The 20,349-nt window shown below is 35.1% G+C and overlaps 1 protein-coding gene and 1 pseudogene across 5 annotated transcripts; both read right to left on the reverse strand.

The window, feature by feature from the left end:
* Nucleotides 1-1,820: 1,820 nt before the first annotated feature.
* On the reverse strand, nucleotides 1,821-16,255 carry LOC117627293 (LRR receptor-like serine/threonine-protein kinase FEI 2). Of its 5 annotated transcripts, none has more exons than XM_034359305.1 (14): nucleotides 15,979-16,255; nucleotides 14,694-14,908; nucleotides 14,191-14,326; nucleotides 13,395-13,466; nucleotides 13,216-13,287; nucleotides 10,563-10,634; nucleotides 8,887-8,958; nucleotides 8,705-8,776; nucleotides 8,245-8,342; nucleotides 7,931-8,098; nucleotides 7,499-7,831; nucleotides 6,158-6,403; nucleotides 2,922-3,055; nucleotides 1,821-2,576 (listed from the first exon to the last, which is right to left on the reverse strand). In XM_034359305.1, exons 2-14 carry the CDS (start codon nucleotides 14,788-14,790, stop codon nucleotides 2,358-2,360), a joined length of 1,791 nt encoding a protein of 596 aa, XP_034215196.1. In that variant the 5' UTR covers nucleotides 14,791-14,908; nucleotides 15,979-16,255; the 3' UTR covers nucleotides 1,821-2,357. The 5 variants fall into 5 exon arrangements, with proteins under 5 accessions (XP_034215196.1, XP_034215197.1, XP_034215195.1 ...); XM_034359306.1 differs by having other exon boundaries at nucleotides 7,931-8,086; nucleotides 14,694-14,915; nucleotides 15,979-16,221; XM_034359304.1 differs by having other exon boundaries at nucleotides 14,694-14,915; nucleotides 15,979-16,221.
* Nucleotides 16,256-17,067: 812 nt separating this feature from the next.
* On the reverse strand, nucleotides 17,068-18,617 carry LOC117627515 (annotated as a pseudogene).
* Nucleotides 18,618-20,349: the final 1,732 nt, after the last annotated feature.

Below are 20,349 nucleotides of genomic sequence, written 5' to 3' on the forward strand. Positions count from 1 at the left end.
AACAACCTAGCCTTATTTGTTTGATTGTAGGCTGTAAACCACTCGCTACAAGTTCCTGATCAAAATATATAAGAAAAAGACACAAAAACCCCACAAGTATTGGTTTGTATTATCTACATGGTCGGTCCATCTCCCTCTGCTGATGCGCTATTTAAGGGGCTAATAACATATGCAAAATGAATAGCCATTGAAAATCGTATTTTCTAAGAGGATTAAGGGTCAATTTGGGATTGTTGTGCTGTGAAAATAATTACTTTCGGATTTGTTGTAAGAGAAATTAGCTGTGAATGAAAGTTGTTTGGCATTTGATAAATTTTATATTGAAAGTGATTTTGATAGAAAAATCTATTTAAAAGTGTTTGGTAAATATTTGTGTAAAACAACTGTGAGTTGTGAAAATGACTAAAAAAGAGATGATATTGAAATAAACTTTTTAGTCAAGTGTTTGGTATTATATATATTTAAAAAAAATAGTCGCACTTTTTTTTCTTTTCTTTTTTTATTTTTTTTATTTTTATTGGCCAAAACATTGTCACTTTCAAGTATGCAAATCTTTTATTAAATATTTTTGTTGAGAGACACCCTAAATAAAATAACATTAAAAAATTAAAACAAAATTAACTCACCCTCTCTGCACCCTTCCCACAGATCCACCCTGATCTTAACAATCAACACCCTGAAAAGCTCCCACACAGTCAACAATGTCAAAGTCAAGATCCAATACAAGGAGAGTATTCTGCCAAACCAATAGAGGTCTATCTTTGCTCACAAGCAGCTCCAGGATGGCCGCAACATCGCCGACTACAACATCCAAAAATAATCCACTCTCCACCTTGTGCTCTGACTTCGTGGCAGATAGAGATAGTTACCTCTCTTTGGCTGATTGAAGCTTAAGGACGAAAATCCTTCTATTGCTCTGTCAAATTATTCAAATATTTCAATTTGTTGTGTGCAATAATGCTTTGTCAATGAAAATGGGAGGATGCACTAAAAAAAAAAAAAAAATGAAAAATGGGAGGAGTTGGAATGGGTTGCTTTATCAAAACATTCCTTGGAGGTTTGAGAGGTTTTCACCTTTGAAACGTTGTGAGAAGAATGAGATGGTTCATGCGGGAAGAAGACGAGGGATAGTTGGAATGTGCTTGGGTGGAAGAAGATGAGGGACAGATGATGTAAATTAGAAAAGTTAACAAGGATATTATAGGTAGTTCATTAAAATTCATTAAAAAAATCCGGTTCCTTGTTTAGCTTTCCGCGAAAGCTGAAATAAAATCAGCCCTTAACCTGCTTTCTAAAATTGCAGTCGCTGACAGCTATTTTATCCCAAAAGTGATTATCTCGCCTTTTACCAAACAAGGTGAACTTCAAAAACTTTATCATAAATCACTTTTTAGCCCAAATAATCAATGCCAAACGGGCACTAAATAATAAAATTATGAATGTCCTTTATTAATGAAATTCATTTCATCCTACTAGCCCCTTGGCACATACGTGAGTAGTTATGTTATATAAAAGTAGAACCTATTATTTTATTATTTTTATTTTTTTATTTTTTTTAATATGAAAAATGTGAATTGATCATATTATCCTCATTCAATTAATCATTTCAATTCTTAATGTTTGAATTAACCATGGGCATTTTCTAGTATTTTGAATGTTTCACTATTCTATGCCTTTTGCTTTATACATATAGATTTGAACAAAAACATAAATAAAAAAATATATGGAACCGTAATACGTAAAATAAACTCACTCCACAATTCCTTTTTCATTTTACATATTCTGTCAAAAAGTAGAACCAGAATTAAAGCAGAATTGAATTTGTACAGAAGGGAAACATAATATTAAATAACAAACAGGGGCCATAGGCACTAGAATACTTGACTGGTTATTGTCATGAAATCATATTTTACAAAAATGCCATAAACAAGAATCATTTCCGGCACGACCACCTATTTATATAAATATCATATACACTTAATTTTGGGGAACAAAAGGCAAGAGGAATTACACGATAACGAAAGAAAAAGAAAGGCTAAAAAAATGACTCCAACATGTGGAATTATTTTCCATCCGCATGCAGAGACGAGTCTGAACGCACCCAAGCAAAATGAGAGCAAGACGAGCAAATTACACTCAGAATCTCATTGGTCATGAATTAAGATGCTTGGCCATGTAGACAACAGATGGTGCAGGCCTTCTAAATGCCACTAATCTGCAGAAAGAATAAACGAATCGAATGGATAATGTACCTTTGCAGATTCTGAGTCCCTTTCACTGTTTGCATTACATGCCTGACATGAGATGAGACCGATGTAGATGCAAATTCTGACTTGCCCTGCCTGCATAAAGCCTTTTTAATCAGAGCTGGAATCGTAGAAGTCACTTGGGCATGGTGTCATGACCTCAGATTCAAGCACCTGGACCACCCTATGCATGGAGGGTCGATCTTCGGAAGTTGAAGAAACACATTGAATGGCAACGGAGAGCAAGGCATCAAGGCTTTCGGCTTGCACCCCCTCGCACTGTGGATCAACAATGTCTCTTTGCCTATTCTCTGTGACCAGAAAATTCAACTGCAAAGGGCGTTATAAATAGATTAGAAGAGTTGACTCAGAGTGGAATTCACAAAATCATATTAGGAGGACCATTAAGGAGGTAGTAGCTCCAAAACTTTCACATAAGATCTACTTGACTGCAACAATCAATCAAAACCCACAGCATTTTCATTTTCTTTCTTTCACCTATAATATTGAACAAGAGTAATTGTTTTCCAATAGTTGATGTGGATATCCAGCCAAATTTAGAGTACACAATTTGCACAGAATGTCACCACTAGATCTAACTTCGTATCAAAAAGCAATATAACCACAAGAAAAAGATCACTTTCTACAGAAACCACAAGTAGAAAAGAGACATACCCAGCCAACAATGTTCAGGCCCTTCTCAATGAATGATGCATCAGTGGGTCGTTTTCCACTCAACACTTCAAGCACCAGGACCCCAAAACTATAAACATCAGTCTTCTCAGTTGCTCTGCCACTTTGCATATACTCTGCCAATGATGTCAAGTAACTCAGAATGTATATAAACGTAAGATAAACTACATTTTTCCTCTTTCAGAAAGAATTTCCTGCAAATAGACACCAGAAACTTTTCCACCCTTTTGGGTAACATAGACACATTTCATCTATTATAAGCAGCTGATTTGGAAACCCATACATTACCAGACACCTCTAGTTTGAGGTGTTGTATGTGAAAATGAACACATTATAATCGTGCTTGTGGACTAGAAAAATATGTTTCTAAAGCTGGACACAAGGGAATGCTCACTCTATCCAACTCAGATATCAATCCGTAATCTTTCATTCTTTGAAAGAAATCATTTTGTTGATTATGTGATTATTCCTTCGGATTCATTCTCAAAGAAATTCTGTATCATCTCAAACAAAGCAACACAAGGAATGCATTGTGCACGCTCTTTTGTATGTCATGAAAAGTCTTTTGTATTTTCTTATTTCAATAAAGGAGCGTACTTTCAGTAATAGAAAAAGAACAGTACAGTACAGTAAAGGGGCAAGTTCTCCACTGAACTAACTAGACCACTCATGTAAAGCTACAAACAGATCTAAACATCAAAAGATTGCATGACAGCAGTCACAATGACAACTAAAATATAGCAGCACCCCAATTATAAAAAACTAACCAGAACAAAACTATCTGTATAACTCTGAAGACACAGCCCAAAGGAAATCCCAAAACGAATTCTATCCCACAAATGATCCACCTCCTCATCCACTGCTCTCTCAAATATCCTTACATTCCTATCCATCCATACCACCCAAAAAATTGCCATCGCAGAACATTTCTCACACACCATGACCATCTCTTTTCCACCAAACTTATATCCCTCCCACAATAAAACCTCACATGAAGCTGGAGTATCCCAACTCACTTGGCCTCCCTAATCAATCTTTTCTCCCCCTCTAGATAAATAGATTTTTTTAAAAAAAATCCAGAAGAGGTTTCATTAAAAGCTCACTCAAATTATTACTCAAATGGGATAAAAAAAGCGATTGAACACGTGTTAATTCTGATGGTGTGACACCTTCAGTTTGCAAATGTTAATTTTCTAGTTGTTCGGGGATGAGTGGAAATTTGGGAACTAGTTTCAGAAACTGTTGCCCCAAAAAAAATTACAGTGACAGCGACTCTGGTGTTTGGTCAAGTTTGCAAGTGAATAGTCAAAAGTCTAGTAGTTGGTATTAAAAGAGAAAGTTGGAATCTCTTATGGGCATGGTTGGGATGTTGTGGAAGGTCAGCCTAAGTACTTCGGTTGTCTTTTAGAGGGAGAAACCCCAGAGCTTCCAGTTTACACGTCCCCATGGTTTGGAACAATCCAAAGAAGGTTGGATAGTTGGAACAGCGGCTTTTTATCTCAGAGCAGGAGGCTTAACTTGGTTCAACCAGATCGGCAAGTCTACCAATTTACTACCTCTCTATGTTTTGGTTACCTTGCAAGGTGGCAAACAAAAACAAAAAGCTTATGCATGATTTTTTACGGAAAGGGTATGGATGAAGGAAAGATAGATCACTTAGTGAATTAGAATGTTGCATCCCATTCTCAGGGCCAACGGTGGCTTAGGAGTGGTAAACTTGCTCAACAGAAAGATTGGCTTTTTCAGGGAAGTAATTGTGGAGATATATTCTAAAGTCAGATTCTCTTAGGCATTCAGGCATCCGGAGTAAACATGGTTTGCATGTCAATGGGTGGGGCTCTAAAGTGGTGATTAAGAGGCTCCATTCACTGTCCATGGAGGGACATTTATCACAGACTTTTTGTCTTAGAGTCTGTCCTTTGCTCCATATTAGGAAATGGGGAGAGGAATCATTTTTGGGAAGATTTTTGAATAGGGGAGTCTAACCTTTGCTCTTATTCTTTCTTTTTTTTGTTTTTTTGTTTCTACAGAAAACAAACTTCATTGAGGAAAAGAAAGAGTACGAAACAGAGGATAAGGTTTCCTCAGACCCAACGAACCTAACAAATACTAAAATTTAAAACAGGCACCAATAGACTTGCAACAAAATGCAGACTACCATAACAATACTCTTAAGGCCACAATTTTCCAATCCCACAGTATAAGTAAAAAAGAATAGTCCCTAAATTCTGGAGAAACTGGAGCCCTTAAAGTAGCCCAAAATCAGACTCTCTCCCACAAATTATCCACTTCCTCCTCTCTAACATCGTCAAAAATCCTTCTACTTCTTTCCACTCAAACTACCAATAACAGCCATCACATCACATCTCCCAAGCACCATCCCCACCTTCCCTTTGAATAACAGATGCCTTGAACAGGATTTACAAGAGAATACCCTGATGACTCCAAACACCAAATTTTCCTATATTTTCTTGTTGCTTTGAGAGAGCGGTCTAAGAAATTTGAGGTAGCTAGGCTGAGCTGGGTGATGCCCTGTGCTTGTAATTACTTAATCATTCAGGCATTGTGCTTTCAGTGGAAGAAAGAAGGCAGAGGTCCTGCAGTGCGCTAGAGATTTTCTGGTAGTGGTTTCCTTATGGAAAACAGTCAAATTTTGGGCTTCACTATGGTCATTTCTTATGAATTCAGAGATTCTCTGTTCCTCCTGAACATGAATTGGTAACCCCCATTCCTAGGATATATTTAGATGTTTGTGGTTTGGCAGCTTTTTGGACGTTCTGTTTTAGCTTTTAGTATTGTTTTAATGATTACTATTCTTGTTTTACTGCTTAGGACTCTGTCAGGATTGTTCTGTGGTTTTGTTGTTACTGCGGAGTTCTACTGTGTTAATCTGTTGTTCTGGCTCTGTTTAGGCTCTCTTAGGCAGCTTGGCTGCTCTATTGGGTGTTTAGTTTAGTGGACTGCTGTTTCACTTTTGTTTTATTGCGATTCTGTTGTTATAACCAAATCAGTTTACTAACCAAATAAAAAAAGCGGGTCTTGACCTCAACACCTTTTATGCACCGCAAATCGTTTTGGTAGTGTGTGAAAGTCTGTTCTAGGTCAAAATCCTGATTACTGTTTTCCAACTACTGTGGATCTAGTCAATATAAGAATTCAGAGAGTTGAGAGCTCAGCATATTTAAACAGGAAACTCTAGTCAAATTCATATTACTTACCTGGAGCCAAATAACCAAATGTTCCAGCAACAATTGTCGTAATGTGAGTTTCTTCGTCCTCCAACAGTTTGGCAAGTCCAAAGTCAGATACTCGTGCCTCAAGATTTCCATCAAGCAAAATATTGCTCGACTTTATGTCTCGGTGTATGATCCTAGGTGAGCAATCGTGATGCAAGTAAGCCAGGCCTTTTGCTGCTCCCATTATGATATTCAAGCGTGCATCCCAGTCTAGCTGCTCAGATCTTTCTGTGGAATGCATCATGGAATATTATTGTTCCAAGGGTTTATTTCTATGTAACAAATATGTACAATGCGAAGGAAAAAATTTGTACAAAAGCAAGAAACAAAAAAGTCTCCGGTAAAATGAAAGTGATGTTATGAAAATTAGGATTACTGATCAACTTTGGTAGGACAAAGTGCAATTTTGGATCTCATTAGTCGTTATTGGATTTGGTTTTGATTATGGGAATTCCAAGGGCTGCTGTCTCTGAAGATTTTATTTAGCTTGCTTTGATGCAACATCATTTTGCTATCAGTTAGCAAGTTGATGGTGTTAGGTTTTGCATCCAAGGGACAGCTTCTTCACCAATTTAGTTCGTTCGTTAAGTTTTGTTTCTCGTTTGGAAGCAATAGCAACAAACAACCTAATAAAACAAAAGCTTAAAACATTGAATATGATGGAAAAATATAGCAGCATTATTTTCTCCAAAATGCACTTTGATCACTAATTACTTACCCAATTCCTCATTTAGTTACATGGTATTTCATTGTTCTGCAAATCAAATTACTTATATTTGATGCCTATGACATGCATGTGTTTTAACATGTTATTAAGGAATACAGGAACGGCACAGACACGTTTGATTTATCAACTATTAAGGTGATTTTGGGCCACATTTTATGCTCCTTGTTATAAGAAAAGCACAAAATTTCCATTGAAGTGGAAATCCGGAATCAACAAATGTACCATAACGTACACTAAATATTGAACCTGATAAATGATGCATATCCCCCTGATGGAGATCATGATGCATGTCTATTCGCAACCTGAATAAAAAGACACCACTGTCCTTTTGTTGGACAGTCTTAAATATTGAAATAGTTATATGCATTACTTCTTCTTTTTTCTTTTCCTTTTTTACAAAATATATATTCCAATCTTAGTTTGCCTTCTAGGGGTTTTCTGTCTCTTTTGAAAAGGATTTTCTTTCACCTTCGTTTCCTGGGTTCTACATTCATTACCCCCTTAATTCATGTTTAAATAACTTTATTATTACATTAAACCAGATGCACATGTAGCATGTCAAAGCAATAAAGTTAAACACAAGAAAAACATCTCACCGTGAAGAGCTTCATCAAGGCTTCCACCAGATAGGAAATCATAGATTAACAACTTTGATGTAGGAGAATTGCAATATCCCCTTAAATTCACTAGGTATCGGTGTTTTATACTTCCAAGAATTTCTAGCTCCCTTTCGAAAAAACGATCAAAACCCTCATTCATCTTTACAATTCTTTTTAATGCAAATAGATTGCCATCATCCATTGCAAGCTTGTACACTGTTCCAAAGCCCCCACAACCAATTATGTGTTCCTCATTCAAAGTCTCTAATTTCTTAATTATGTCTTTAGAAGAGTATGGCAAATCTCCATGAAACATTACAATTGACGCACCTGAAGTAACAAAGTGTTAGTAGAGATATCGAAGTCTAGGAACTCAAGATTTGCTACATGTAAATCAAATATAACCCATAAAATAGCTAGGAACAGTACCTCCACTAACATCCATTGCGAGACCTTTACTGTCATGTTTACCAAACTTTTTATAAAGAAAGCAACCCCAGAAACACATGAGAGCCACCAGAAGAAGTGCACCCACAGTTGCTGATGCACTAATAAGTAGACGACCAGAGTATTTCTTCTTTCCACCTTGATTTTGATCTCCAATGGATTAAATACAAAACATGAACACCATAAGGTTTTAAACATTTTAAATTCTGTAATAATAGAAATTCTTTCACTTCCTAAGGATTCACTGGATATTCACACACATTGGACCCATCTATTTCACTTCGAAGGAGTTTTACCTGAGTTTGGAGATTGCGAATTTGGTGGAGATTCTCGAGGGTCATCTTTGCATATAGTACTGATTTGTTTCCCACACAAATCACGATTTCCATCAAAGCTGCAATGAAATGTAGCAATTGACTATTTAAATAACATGGAAATCTTTGGGGACCACATTTCCATAGTTCCACATAAATTGTCGGTAACTGTGGCAAGATAGAAATCTTAAGAAAGTCTATCAGAGTAGACATTAAATGGGCAATAATATGATAACAATCCCTTTCCATGTTGATCATTCATCACTTTTACATTAGAAATATTTCACCCTACTGGAAGATAAAAGATAAAGGACATAGGAATGTAAAGAGTGTGAAATGAAGTAGAAACAATACGAATCATGAATAAGTGAGAACTGTACACTATCAAATAGCTTCATGATGACCCAGAACACATAAACTTCAGAAGATGAGCTGTACTTACGAGCTTCGAGGTAAGGTGGTAAGCATGCCATCAGATGGTATTGGTCCAACCAGAAAATTGTTTGACACATTGCTACAGAAAATCAAGATTCCATTGATCAATAAATTAAATCAAATTTCCTATGTTCAATAAAGCACCAATTATCAAGTTTGGATATAACTAAAAAGAATGAGGCTACTCACAAAGTGACAAGCTTATCCAACTTCCCTAGTGACACAGGAATATTCCCACTAAGAGAGTTACTTGAAATATCTCTGTAATTTAAGAACATAGAATAGTGATGAGTTCCACATTGTAACACCAAATGCATGAGAATAATAAATCTACTGATTCGATAAATTGGACTTCATGCTTTCTGATAGGATTTTTCCAAGAATATTTCAACATCATAATCATTTGCATCATCTGAAGTTAATGTGTGCAAGGAATTAACAACCATATCATGCATATTATTTGATGAGGACATCTAGGGTTTACAAAAGAAAGGGATGGAAGAGGAAGTCATTTAATTTGGTCTTTAAATCTGGCAATTTTTTATTCCTGCGATTAGTTTCTAACTTGTTCTCTGAGTTTTCCAGATTTTAGTAAGATTTTTAAGTTTTCCAGATTTTAGTAGGATTTATAAGTTTCCTATTTTATTTAGGTTAGAATTTCTGTTTTAGCAAGGGATTTTTTTATCCTATTGTCTCTAGGTTTTACTTTGCTATATATACCCCCATGTAGTTCTTTAAAATTCAGTTGTTGAGATATAAAGAAAAGCTTATTTTCCAGAGATTGGAGACAACTTGGTGTGCCAAACCGCTGGAGTGATTCCAGACCTATCCCTTTAGTTCTATTTTCTGTTTTCCATTGTTTCTGCTTCCGCTAAACCACCTAAATACTCAATTCACCCATATCCTACATCATTATTGCTTCTAATAGGTTTATTTCTTCCAAACATTTGCACAAATATTATAACTTTTGAATAAGATATAGCATTCAAAATAAAAAATAAATGCACATCATAAGGCGGCATATGAGAGCATTCACTAACTACTATGGTATAATATGAAACTCGAAATTTTATACATAAATATGTTAATCAGTATAGTATTTACTGTCTCATTGTCACATCCAGTGATGATAAGTTAAACACTTTAGTTAGCCATAACCGCAGCCAACAGATCTACAAAATAGCTTGTTTAAAGCTATAAATTCTTAACCCATATAGAATTAGTTAAAAGAAGTAAAGGACACTATAAACGAAGATTGCTGCCCCAGTTTAAACAGATAACCATTTAAATTTCCCCGAGATACATCTAGAAAATTTTACCTGGCAGGTTCACTAGATTAAAATGTATAAATAACTAGTTGAAGAATCAGGCAACCCTTTCATCTACTATATCCGCTTCATTTGATGAGTGAAGAAAACTCTTATTGGGCAATTCTCCAAGTTCTGGTTCCACTTTAAAGTGATTCATTCCTTATCTTTACCATTTCATATCTTTATTGATATCTAAGCAGCTTAGTTGTCTTGTGGTAAGCTAAATAAACAGCTCTATAGTAAAACTGTATACATGAAAACATCAATGCATGTACAGTGCGAAATTTAACTTCTCCTGCATATTTCTTTAAAAGACAGTGAATTAAACAAATTTATCATTACAATGAAAAACAGTTGTTAAACAAGAAAGCATAAGTTATTAAGAAATCTCACACCTACAGGATAACAATTTGGTCCTGGGATGTTTATCTGATATCTTTTAAGCTACAATCTTATGATGGATGCATCACCTTAGTTATCAAATTTAAAACTAGGAAATACGAAAAACATTTAAAAGGATATAAATTTTTTTTAAACATGTTAGAAACAACTCACAAATATTTGAGGTCCAAAAGCTTTCCCAATTCATTGGGAATTAATCCACTTAAGTAATTACCCTGCAAGTATCTGTATGAACAAAATAAACTCAACTTCAGCAGGAAAGAAACAGGATTACTCAGTATGAAAAGGAAACGTGGATAAAATACAGTTATAGTTTGGAAATTTTTCTATTCGCAATCAAAGAATACATATCGTAAAAGCTGCAACTTATAACATAACTTTCAGAAATAAGCAAAATTACTCAGTTCAGAATGAAACACAGATAAAATACAGATATTTCTATACAAATTGTTAAGCTACACCTAGGACAAGCTATTCTTGTCACAAGCTAAATGAAAGATGCTACGAGGAAAAACAATACTAAGAAGTGAAAGATAGCACTGCTGCTTTTAAATATGAATATACTAGAACAAAAACAACACTAGTATTAACACTAGTATTAAGCAAACAATACATACTAATATAGTAGTAAAGTACTCATACTTGAGTCAGGTTTAACCACACATGAAACAGTTCCAAGGGGATCCAAGGAGGTGGATATATCTAATAGAGACAATTTTTTTTTGATAGAATCTAATAGAGACAATGAAAATGCATGACAAGGTCATATTCATAGTACAAATCAGTCCATTTCAGGTGAGTAATTTGATTTAAGTTCTACTCCTTCAAAGGTTAAATGCAAAGATTTACGTCCATGTATTAACATAAGCTGTTAAGAATACCTGAAATAACCTAAAAACTTTGGCAAAATTATTAAGAGATGAAGACAACTGAACTAAGCTTTCCTCATGGTCAAGGAGAACAGTTTCACAACACATTAAGAAATAAAAGAGTGATTAGGATTCTTCAATCATTTTCACTTCCAAATCCGAAATCATATTGATTGCCCTCACCCTCAATAGGTTACCCTTGCCATCCTCAACTTATTCACTTTTCTACCGAAGGTAAGCTACGAAACAACTTTGTTATCCTATTCTCTAATCCATTTCACCACTGTTCTTTTGCCTCCATGAAATTTCCTCCTTCATCACCGTCCTCAAAACAATTCCTAAGATCAGAACTTCCCTTCTCAATGCCTCGCCAACACTCTTTCCCCCTCAAGAACATCCAATTTCTTGATCCTATTCAATTGCACTATTCTAATGAGAAATAAAATTTATTGAAAAACTTAGAAAACTCCAACAAAAACCTACAGAGCACAAAATGTTCACCTGAAAGCAGTTCCAACAGTGGACAGAGTACAAGATGTCCACCAAAATTATATTTAAATGAAACAATTCCCTAGTGCTTGTTTTGATGAGTTTCAGACAACTATGCCAGTATGGTGAAATCTGGTTATAAACTTACCCGTGATAATCACACCGTATATATTTGCCTCTCAAAGTAAAATTGCAGCAGCTATTGTGTGTGTTCATGACAAGTGATTCACTGGGGTGATGCTTAAAAGTTGAAAATGTTGAAAACTCGCTTAGCTAATGAATTTGAGAGAGATTCGGAGACCTAGTCTTCATATAGAAGTTGCCAGATCAGGAAAAGGCATATTTCCAAATAAAATGCATCTTCTTCAAGATAGGCGGATGGTAGGATGCAAACATGTTGATACTCAAACTAAGCTGGTCACGTTTATGAGGAAGGTATCAAAAGCTTGATTCTTTTCAGACACATGTCCTGTCTAGCTTATGTTGAGAGTGTATTCAGCCAGTTTATGCATGCACTCCATTCTCCGCATCTAGATGTAAGTTTTCACATGTAATAATTGAAATATGCTCCTGGAGAAGATTTTTATTTTCTAAGCATGGACACTTAAAAAGGTGGAAGCATACATAGATGTTAAGTAAGTTGGTTCTGTTGATGATAGAAGGTCCACTTTAAGTTACTACACCTTTATTGGAACCTTGGTAACCGGAAACTAAGAAACAATCAGTGGTTGCGAGGTCAAGTGCAAAAACAGAATTTTGGGCTATGGTGTATTGGATTTCATAATAGCTGTGGTTACAAATATTGTTCAAGGAATTGAGTTTTAAACAAGTTCCTATGACACTTTATAGTGATATGAAGCCTTCAATCGGTAAAGCTCTATCCGATTGAAAATGATAGGACTAAACGTATTAAATTTGAGAAGAATTTCATCAAGGACAAATTAGATGCCGGCATAATTTGTAAAATGCTGTCATGACGGAAGATAATTTTTCTTGAGTAAAGTTTTTCATTCAACTTTATGCAAATTGGGCATCTGTAATCTATACACCACCTTGAGGAGGAGTGTTGGTATTACTAATTTTTATTGTTAAGGGTTTACCAAGTTGACAGTTAATATGTCTATTATATGATTTCAAGGTTCACTCACAGCCAAACAAGTTAAAATCCTTATTTGACTAATTCAAATCTAAAGCCATCAGTTATTCAAATCACCTTATCATATGATATCCAGAAAACAAAAGGAGTCACCTTTTTAGCAGTGATGGAAAAAAAAAAAAAAAAAACAGTTAAAAGGATGAGCACATATCTGTTATTAAACAAATTTTCTTTGTTGAATCACTGTATATAATGATCTCCAACCAACTAATTGGAAATATGAACAACCATCATTCAGTAGTGAACATAAGAACACTTTTTACAAGATAACAATTAGTGCAGGTGAACTTACATTCCCTGCAACTCTGTGCAATTCCCCAGATCTGAAGGAATAGTCCCATAAAAGTTGTTGTTATGAAGAGCTCTACAACATAATACATCATTCATAGAATCAGTCAGAGGAAGACATTTTGATATATCAAAGATACATCAACTACCAGAAAAGCTATTATATTTCTCAAAGATACATACAAAATCTTCAGCTGATCTAACTTCCCAAGGTCAGGCGATACAGATCCACTCAACTTGTGACCAGCAAGACTCCTGCCAGATAAGTCATGAGAAGCAAACTTATAATTGCAAGTAACAATTTTCATTCTTATGCAAAAAAGAAATTAGGTCTCGATAATGAATTATAAGGTCTATCCACCACTGGACCAAGGAACAAAAGCATGCCCCACTGCACTTTCTCCGAATCCAGAAGAATAACACTGAAGGGAATGTCTCTAAAATGTCAAACAACGATGCCTGAAGAGAAGCTATGACCTTAATTCTATCCTAAGTGAATCCACCTCTTCAACTTGCATTCAAAAACTCCCCTATTTCTTTTCGATCACACAGTCCATTGAAGAGCAAAAGTCGCACACTTTCAAAAAGTCACTGCTTTCTTGTTATTCCCTACTAGCAAAGTATCATACACCAACAAAAGATGACAATTTTGAGATCAAACCCACAAAATGTCAAACACCCCCAATAATTGAGACTATACTTGTCTTGTGAAAGAACAATGTTAAAAGATTTGATGAACATTCTCCCCCTTTTTTTACAAATTTGACACCAATGTGGAGATAAACACACAAGTCTACTTTTTTTTTCTAATAGGAGACAAGACCTTATTAATAAAGAGCAACGGTGCACTATTGGGGACAAGATGTCCTCTAAAGCAAAGAAAAAACCAAAACCATCCACATAAATCTCAAGAAACAAGTGTTAGTTCAATATGCATATAAAATGATAAAGAACATAATTATAGGTATTCAGAACTCACAAGTAGATTACTCTCTTTGTTTTCTTATCACATTTCACTCCTTTCCAATTACAAGGATCGGGATCTTCTGGTCTCCATTGAATAAGGAAACCATCTGAACTAACAACTGCTGTCCTGAAGCTTAGAAGTGCCTCACCTGCAAATTAGAAACAGCATTCAATATACCAACCATATCAGATTAGGGCATGTCTGTCAGTCTTGTAATACACAAGAATAGACTACTTTTTCAGATTAAGTAAACGTACACACTAGTACAGGCACATTCTTGGAATCACTTGTGTGATTACCTGATTAGTGTTTCTAACCAAACTTCACATAGGCTAATACAAATACATCGGCAAATAAAAATAAAACAGCATATCCATTATTTCCAAGGTTTTGTTTTGATGATAAGAAGTCAGTTGATATTTCTTCATTAGTTATAATATTTGGCATGCCTGAAGACAACTCAAAATTAAATAGAAGAAAAAGGACAAGAGAGAAACAAAAATATGTCAAATTACCATCACGACTGATAGCTCTGCATTCGTTCGTTATTATGTAAAGCAGTAGAATGTAAAGAAGCCAGGGTCCACTCCATTTCACCAAAAAGATGCCCATAGTGGCACTGGTCAAGCATAATACAGCAACTATAATTCATCTGACACGCCAAGCTTTAAAATGCTTCCCTCTAGTTGATGATGACATCCAGCAGCCGGAAATGCAAGAAAAAGGAAGCCTGGAGTCTAACAGTAGAAGCAACACAAGAACCTCATTCAAGAAAGTGACCAAAGCATTTTAAAATTTGTATGCATTTTTCTGTGTTTAATAGCGGTTTGAACTCGGGCAAAAAAAGTAGCCATTTGAATGTATTATCTTAGATTTAGCAAATACAAGTTACTATTTATAAATTGTCATATGTTCAGGTTCAGATCTATACTATATCACATGTTAGGAATCCTTCGAGCTTCCTAACAAAAACACAAAACAGTTTCCATTAATGTGTTGGAAAATGAAAAATAACTAAAGATGGCATCAGGTACAATGGAAATTACTATACTCACGGTAAGCAATACACCAAAAGTGCATCCACGAACTAGTAAACAGATACATCAGACAGACAGTAAACAACCGCATTTAAAAAGATCTAGGAAAATGCTGAGTATAATACCATTTCAAAGCTACCCTAGTTTAGAGTGCGGATGACAAATCATGTCAACCCTACCCTCTTGTTCTCCCATTTTACCTTCCGGTCACCAACTAAGCTCTTTCATAACCCCAAAACTTAACTATAATGACCATGCTATACTTCATTTCCAACCCAACAAAACTCATACAATAAATTATTTTATTAACGGTAAAACAGAAGTCTTTGCATATAGACCCATTGTGTACCAAACTATCTAGGAGGGATTTACATGCACATTTAAAACGATATGTAATTTACTATAACAAGGTCATCACTGTCAAGGATTACAAAAGCAAGTCGAATAATAAATGCAATTAGTAAACCCAATAACACATTGAATTTATTTTCAAGCGAAGAAAGAACTTCCACCCAAGAAAAATCTTAAGTACCATCAATCATTCTTTCATTTTTTTTGTCAAATTAGAAACTTCTCAATTACTCATTCCAAGTCCACTGCTAGTCCTAACAGCTAAAACTTAGTGAATTAGCTCTAATTCACCATTAATACATTTCCATACATTTCCATACACTTCAACATAATTGAAAATAAATTGAAGTAGCTAGCATCGCATAAATTAAAGCAAAAAGAAAATCTTGAGCTGAAATTGAGTGAGATTTACCGTGATGTGAAAGATGAAGAAGCAGCTGTTGGTTGTGATCGATCTGAGAGAGAATGCAGATTGAGCTGTGAAACGGAGAAAGAGCAGGAAAGGGCAAAACGCCACCGCACTAGTCTCCCCCTTTGCTGAAGTCTCTGAGATTTGTGCCTACGCCAAGAGAGAGAAAGCGAGACGAGAAAGAGAGAGAGTGTGTGTGTCTGTGAAACTGAGAGAGAGAGAGCAGTGAGAGAGTGAATGTGTGGAATTTAGATGCTTTGGAAATAAACAATTAAAAAATAAGGCATTAAGGGAAATTAGCACAACCAAATAAGGGAAAGTGCTTTCGCACGTGCCTACGCTGACCTTCCGTACGTGCCACCGACCGACACCTAACATTGGAAACCCCCAAGAAAAAATTAATAAATAAAAAATAAAATGATTGGCTCTCCTACGGTTCGCTATTTTTACAGTGGAGTGGAGTGTGCCGTTGAATGGTGCACAAAAGTTGTCATGCATAACTTCTCTTGGTGGAAAAAGTTTCCAGCATTTATCCGGTTCCTTATTTTTGGTTGAGTTTGGTTTGGTTCGGTTCGAATTTATAATAAACAAAACCCATTTATATCAGCAATAATTTAGCTAAACAGTAATTAAATTTTTATAAAATTGGTTTAATTTGATTTGGTATATCGCCATCTTGGTTCGATATGGTCAATATTCAATTTTAGATATTATGAGTTCTCTTGGTTTTTTTTTCTCTCTTTAGTTTGGGGTGTTAGTTTATTTAGTATATGTTTCATTTCTGATAAAGCTGGGTGTTTAAATAAGACCTTAAATCTTATAATTATGAAGTAAAAAATTTGAGTGATTGAAAAGTTTTTTTATTTTTTTATTTTATTTAGTTTTTAAAGCTTGGACTGAATTTTCTAATGAATATCAGTTTTTTTTTTTTGTTTTGGTGAAAAATGAATATCAGTTTTTAAAATCAATGAAAGTTTATTTTTTTTCCAGTGTTAAAATAACGATATACACTAATAAAATTGTCTTTATATTTTGTTCATGCTAATATCAATTAATTATGATTGAATTAAGAAAAATATTTCAGTGTTTAATTTAAGGTACATGTGAATTTATTCTTGGAGAAATATGTGTAAAAAGTGGATATTTCATGAACATGGTGAAGGCTTGCTTCTCTGTCAAGTCAACCTCATTTTGATCTCCCAACTTCCATTCAAAATCTCTAACCAAATTGGCCACAAAATATTCAACATGAAGCAGTGACACATTAATAGCTGGGCAAATCCTCCTCCCCGCACCAAGGGCATCATTTGAATACCTCCAACTCCTTTGATATCAAACTTCACCTCTTGTTGACCAGTTTGTATGAATCTCTCTGGTCTAAACTCCATTGGTCTTTCCCACACATTTGGATCACGTGACATTTCTACCACTGTAAAATTCACCATTGCATCTTTTGGTATGTCATAACCATCCATTTGAATATCTTTCAAGACTGCCCGTGGCAAGATGAAGTGGCTTGGTGGATGTCGGCGTAGAGTTTCTAACACAACTACCTTCAAATAAGGCATCTTTATTAAATCATCTTATGCAATATCTTGTTTTGGTTTTACAACAGAGTTGATTTCATCTAATAGCTTCTTCTGAATGTCTTGGTTCTTCACTAAGTTGGTCATAACCCATTGCAAATGTGGTGGTGGATGTATCGGTTCTGCCTAGCAGAAACTCCGAACACAAACTTACCTTTTCATCATCCGTAACCTTTCTTCCACCACCGTCGGGGAGATGAAGATCCATTAGACTATCAACATAAGAGAGAATACATTCTTCGTCTTCAAATTCATTGTTGACTTTTTTACTCATTAACCATTCATGACGTGCTTTTATGATTGAGAGAATAACACTTACTTGATTACGATGAATCTGTAAGAGTTCCTTCCACAACTTTCGAAACACGATCTTTGATATGGTCGGCATAAAATTTAGTTTGTTGAACCTAACGAAATTCAAAAGCAGTGCTTGTTGCACGCTTTCAATATCTTTAATGGTTTTACCATCAAATTTGAGTCCAAAACACATATAGGATAGTAAACCAAACATGACAAATTGAAAATTGTGCACCAAATGGATGGCCTTGTTGCCAGATTCTATTTCATCTAAGATCTTGTCCTTTAAAAGATTATATGCCCATCTACGACCATGCGAATACGTCTCGAGTCGAGAAGTATCCATTATGGACATAAGATTTTGACGAAAGAGACGCCAAATTGGGCCATATGGTGCAGAGCTAACAATGCACTGGTTGCTAAAGAAGATTCGGGTGGTTTCGAGAGCAGCAGGGCGATCGGCAAAGACTGTGCCATTTCTCACAAGTGCTCGATGAGCAGCTTCGTGGTAGTGATGAAAATGGCAGGACGAGACCCGATATGGAGAGTAATAATAGGGCCATACTTGGAATGCAAATGGTGGAGAACGGGCTCAACATTAGCGAAGTTGCTAGAAGATTTGAGAAGCCAATAGATGTTCCCTAAGATAGGCAAGGTTGGGGGACTTGGTGGTAGTCTTTTACTGCTTAGGAGCTTTAGTAGCGCAGTAAAAGAAATGTACAGGCAAACAAAGGCAAGGAGAAGAAACCAAAACTCCATTTGGAAATGTATAAAAAGGAAATTTAATGCATCTTCTAGGTGTTGTAGTTTGAAGGATACGTAAATATGTTATTTATATTTGCTACAAGTGGGGTTTAAAGATTGACGGTAAAACGTAAATGCAGTTTTCAGACATCAATCCAGTTTTATACTGATGTCATTATTTGTCAAAAGGAAAAGAAACGAATGTCATTAGTAACTTCTCACTTTCTAAGTCCTAGTTTTTTTATTTTATTTTATTTTTTTATGAAAAAAACTTGTCATTCATGTTTATATACAAAGTCAACTAGTGAAATACCACTGGATTCAAAGAAAGTTGGCGATTTAAGGTTATTTATAATGGATCAATCAGTCTTTTAATCACTGGATGTGAAAAAATTAAAAATAGATGTAGAATATAACCCCTTGTTTGGTATCCTACTCCAAAAAATAAATTAAAAAACTATGATTCTTTTTAAAACCATGAGTTTTCAAATAGTGATTTTAAGATCTAAATGGAGAGATGAGAGATAGATGATATCAACCACGATGTAGGAGGGGGAGAGGGAAGCGGGTGGCTATGGTGGGGAATGGAGGTTGTGGCTGGAAGAGAAAGGGTTAAATGTGGGTATGACAAAATATATACTTTTTATTATTTTTTCTTTTTGTGAAATGGTAGAATAGGTGGGTTTGTGAGTTTAGGGTTTTTTTTCCTAAGTCCTTAGAAATCATTTGACAAAGGGTTATTTGTCTTTAAAATTTTGAAGATAAGATGGGTAGGGATATAGGACAGGTGGGTGGAGAAATAGCAGCACTCTTTAAAATTTAGGCTTTTTAGTGCAAATGGTCCCTGTGGTTAATCAAATTATCACATTTGGTCCTTAATTTTTTTTGTTGACATTAATGGTCCTTAAGGTTACTCTCTATACATCAAATTGGTCCCTATTGTAAGCTCTGTCAAATTTTCTGTTTGAGTGTTGACATGGCAAATATGTAGAGCCCACACATCCAATTATATAAAGCCAAGTGGATTTAAATAAAAGATATCATAAAAATTAAAAATCCAAAAAAAATTGACTAAAAAATTTAAGAAAAAATAGATTAAAACTTCAATAAATAAAAAAAATTGAAACCATCCCTCCCCCTCCCCTCCCCTACCCCTCTGTATCCCTCTCTTCTCTCTCTCTCTCTCTCTCTCTTCCAAGAAAGAATCAAGTAAAGAAAATGACAGCAAATACAAAATTGGTCATGGGCATTGAGTTGATGAGAGCAGAAGAAAGGGCTCTTACACTGCCAATAGTCTACCTAAAAAACAATTTAAAAAACTTGGGTATGAGATTCAATTTTTTGGTTTTAATATAAAAATATCATTTTGCCCCTGCATTTAATAGAAAAAATTTACAAATTTGACGGCATGACCATTTGTTATAACGAAAGTGAAGTTAAAGGACCACGGGAACGATTTTGGAAATTGAGGGACTCAAATGCAAATCGGGTCTAAGTTCAGGGACTAATAACATGATTAACCTTATAAATTAAAGACAAGAAATACAACTCATTAAATAAAAGATGAGAAATGCAACTCATTAAATAAAAGACAAGCAATACAACTAATTAATAAAAGACAAGCAATACAACTAATTTAATAAAAGACAAGCAATACAACCTAATGGTTTTGATCATTTAATCAATCGGTGTTGCTAGGTCCATCGTCACGAAAAAGCCTTCTTCTCATAACATCTCTTCGTTATAG

Source organism: Prunus dulcis, chromosome 5, assembly GCF_902201215.1.
Source record: "Prunus dulcis chromosome 5, ALMONDv2, whole genome shotgun sequence".
Classification (NCBI taxonomy): Eukaryota; Viridiplantae; Streptophyta; class Magnoliopsida; order Rosales; family Rosaceae; genus Prunus; species Prunus dulcis.

Bases quoted from the DNA above. Each gene is read 5' to 3' on its own strand.
- LOC117627293 (XM_034359305.1), bottom strand. From the start codon at position 14,790: ATGGGCATCTTTTTGGTGAAATGGAGTGGACCCTGGCTTCTTTACATT. The intron at 8,777-8,886 runs GTGAGTAGCCTC...GATTTTCTGTAG, and splicing joins TTGGATAAGCTTGTCACTTT to CAATGTGTCAAACAATTTTC. The intron at 2,577-2,921 runs GTATGTCTCTTT...CGCCCTTTGCAG, and splicing joins GCCTGAACATTGTTGGCTGG to TTGAATTTTCTGGTCACAGA.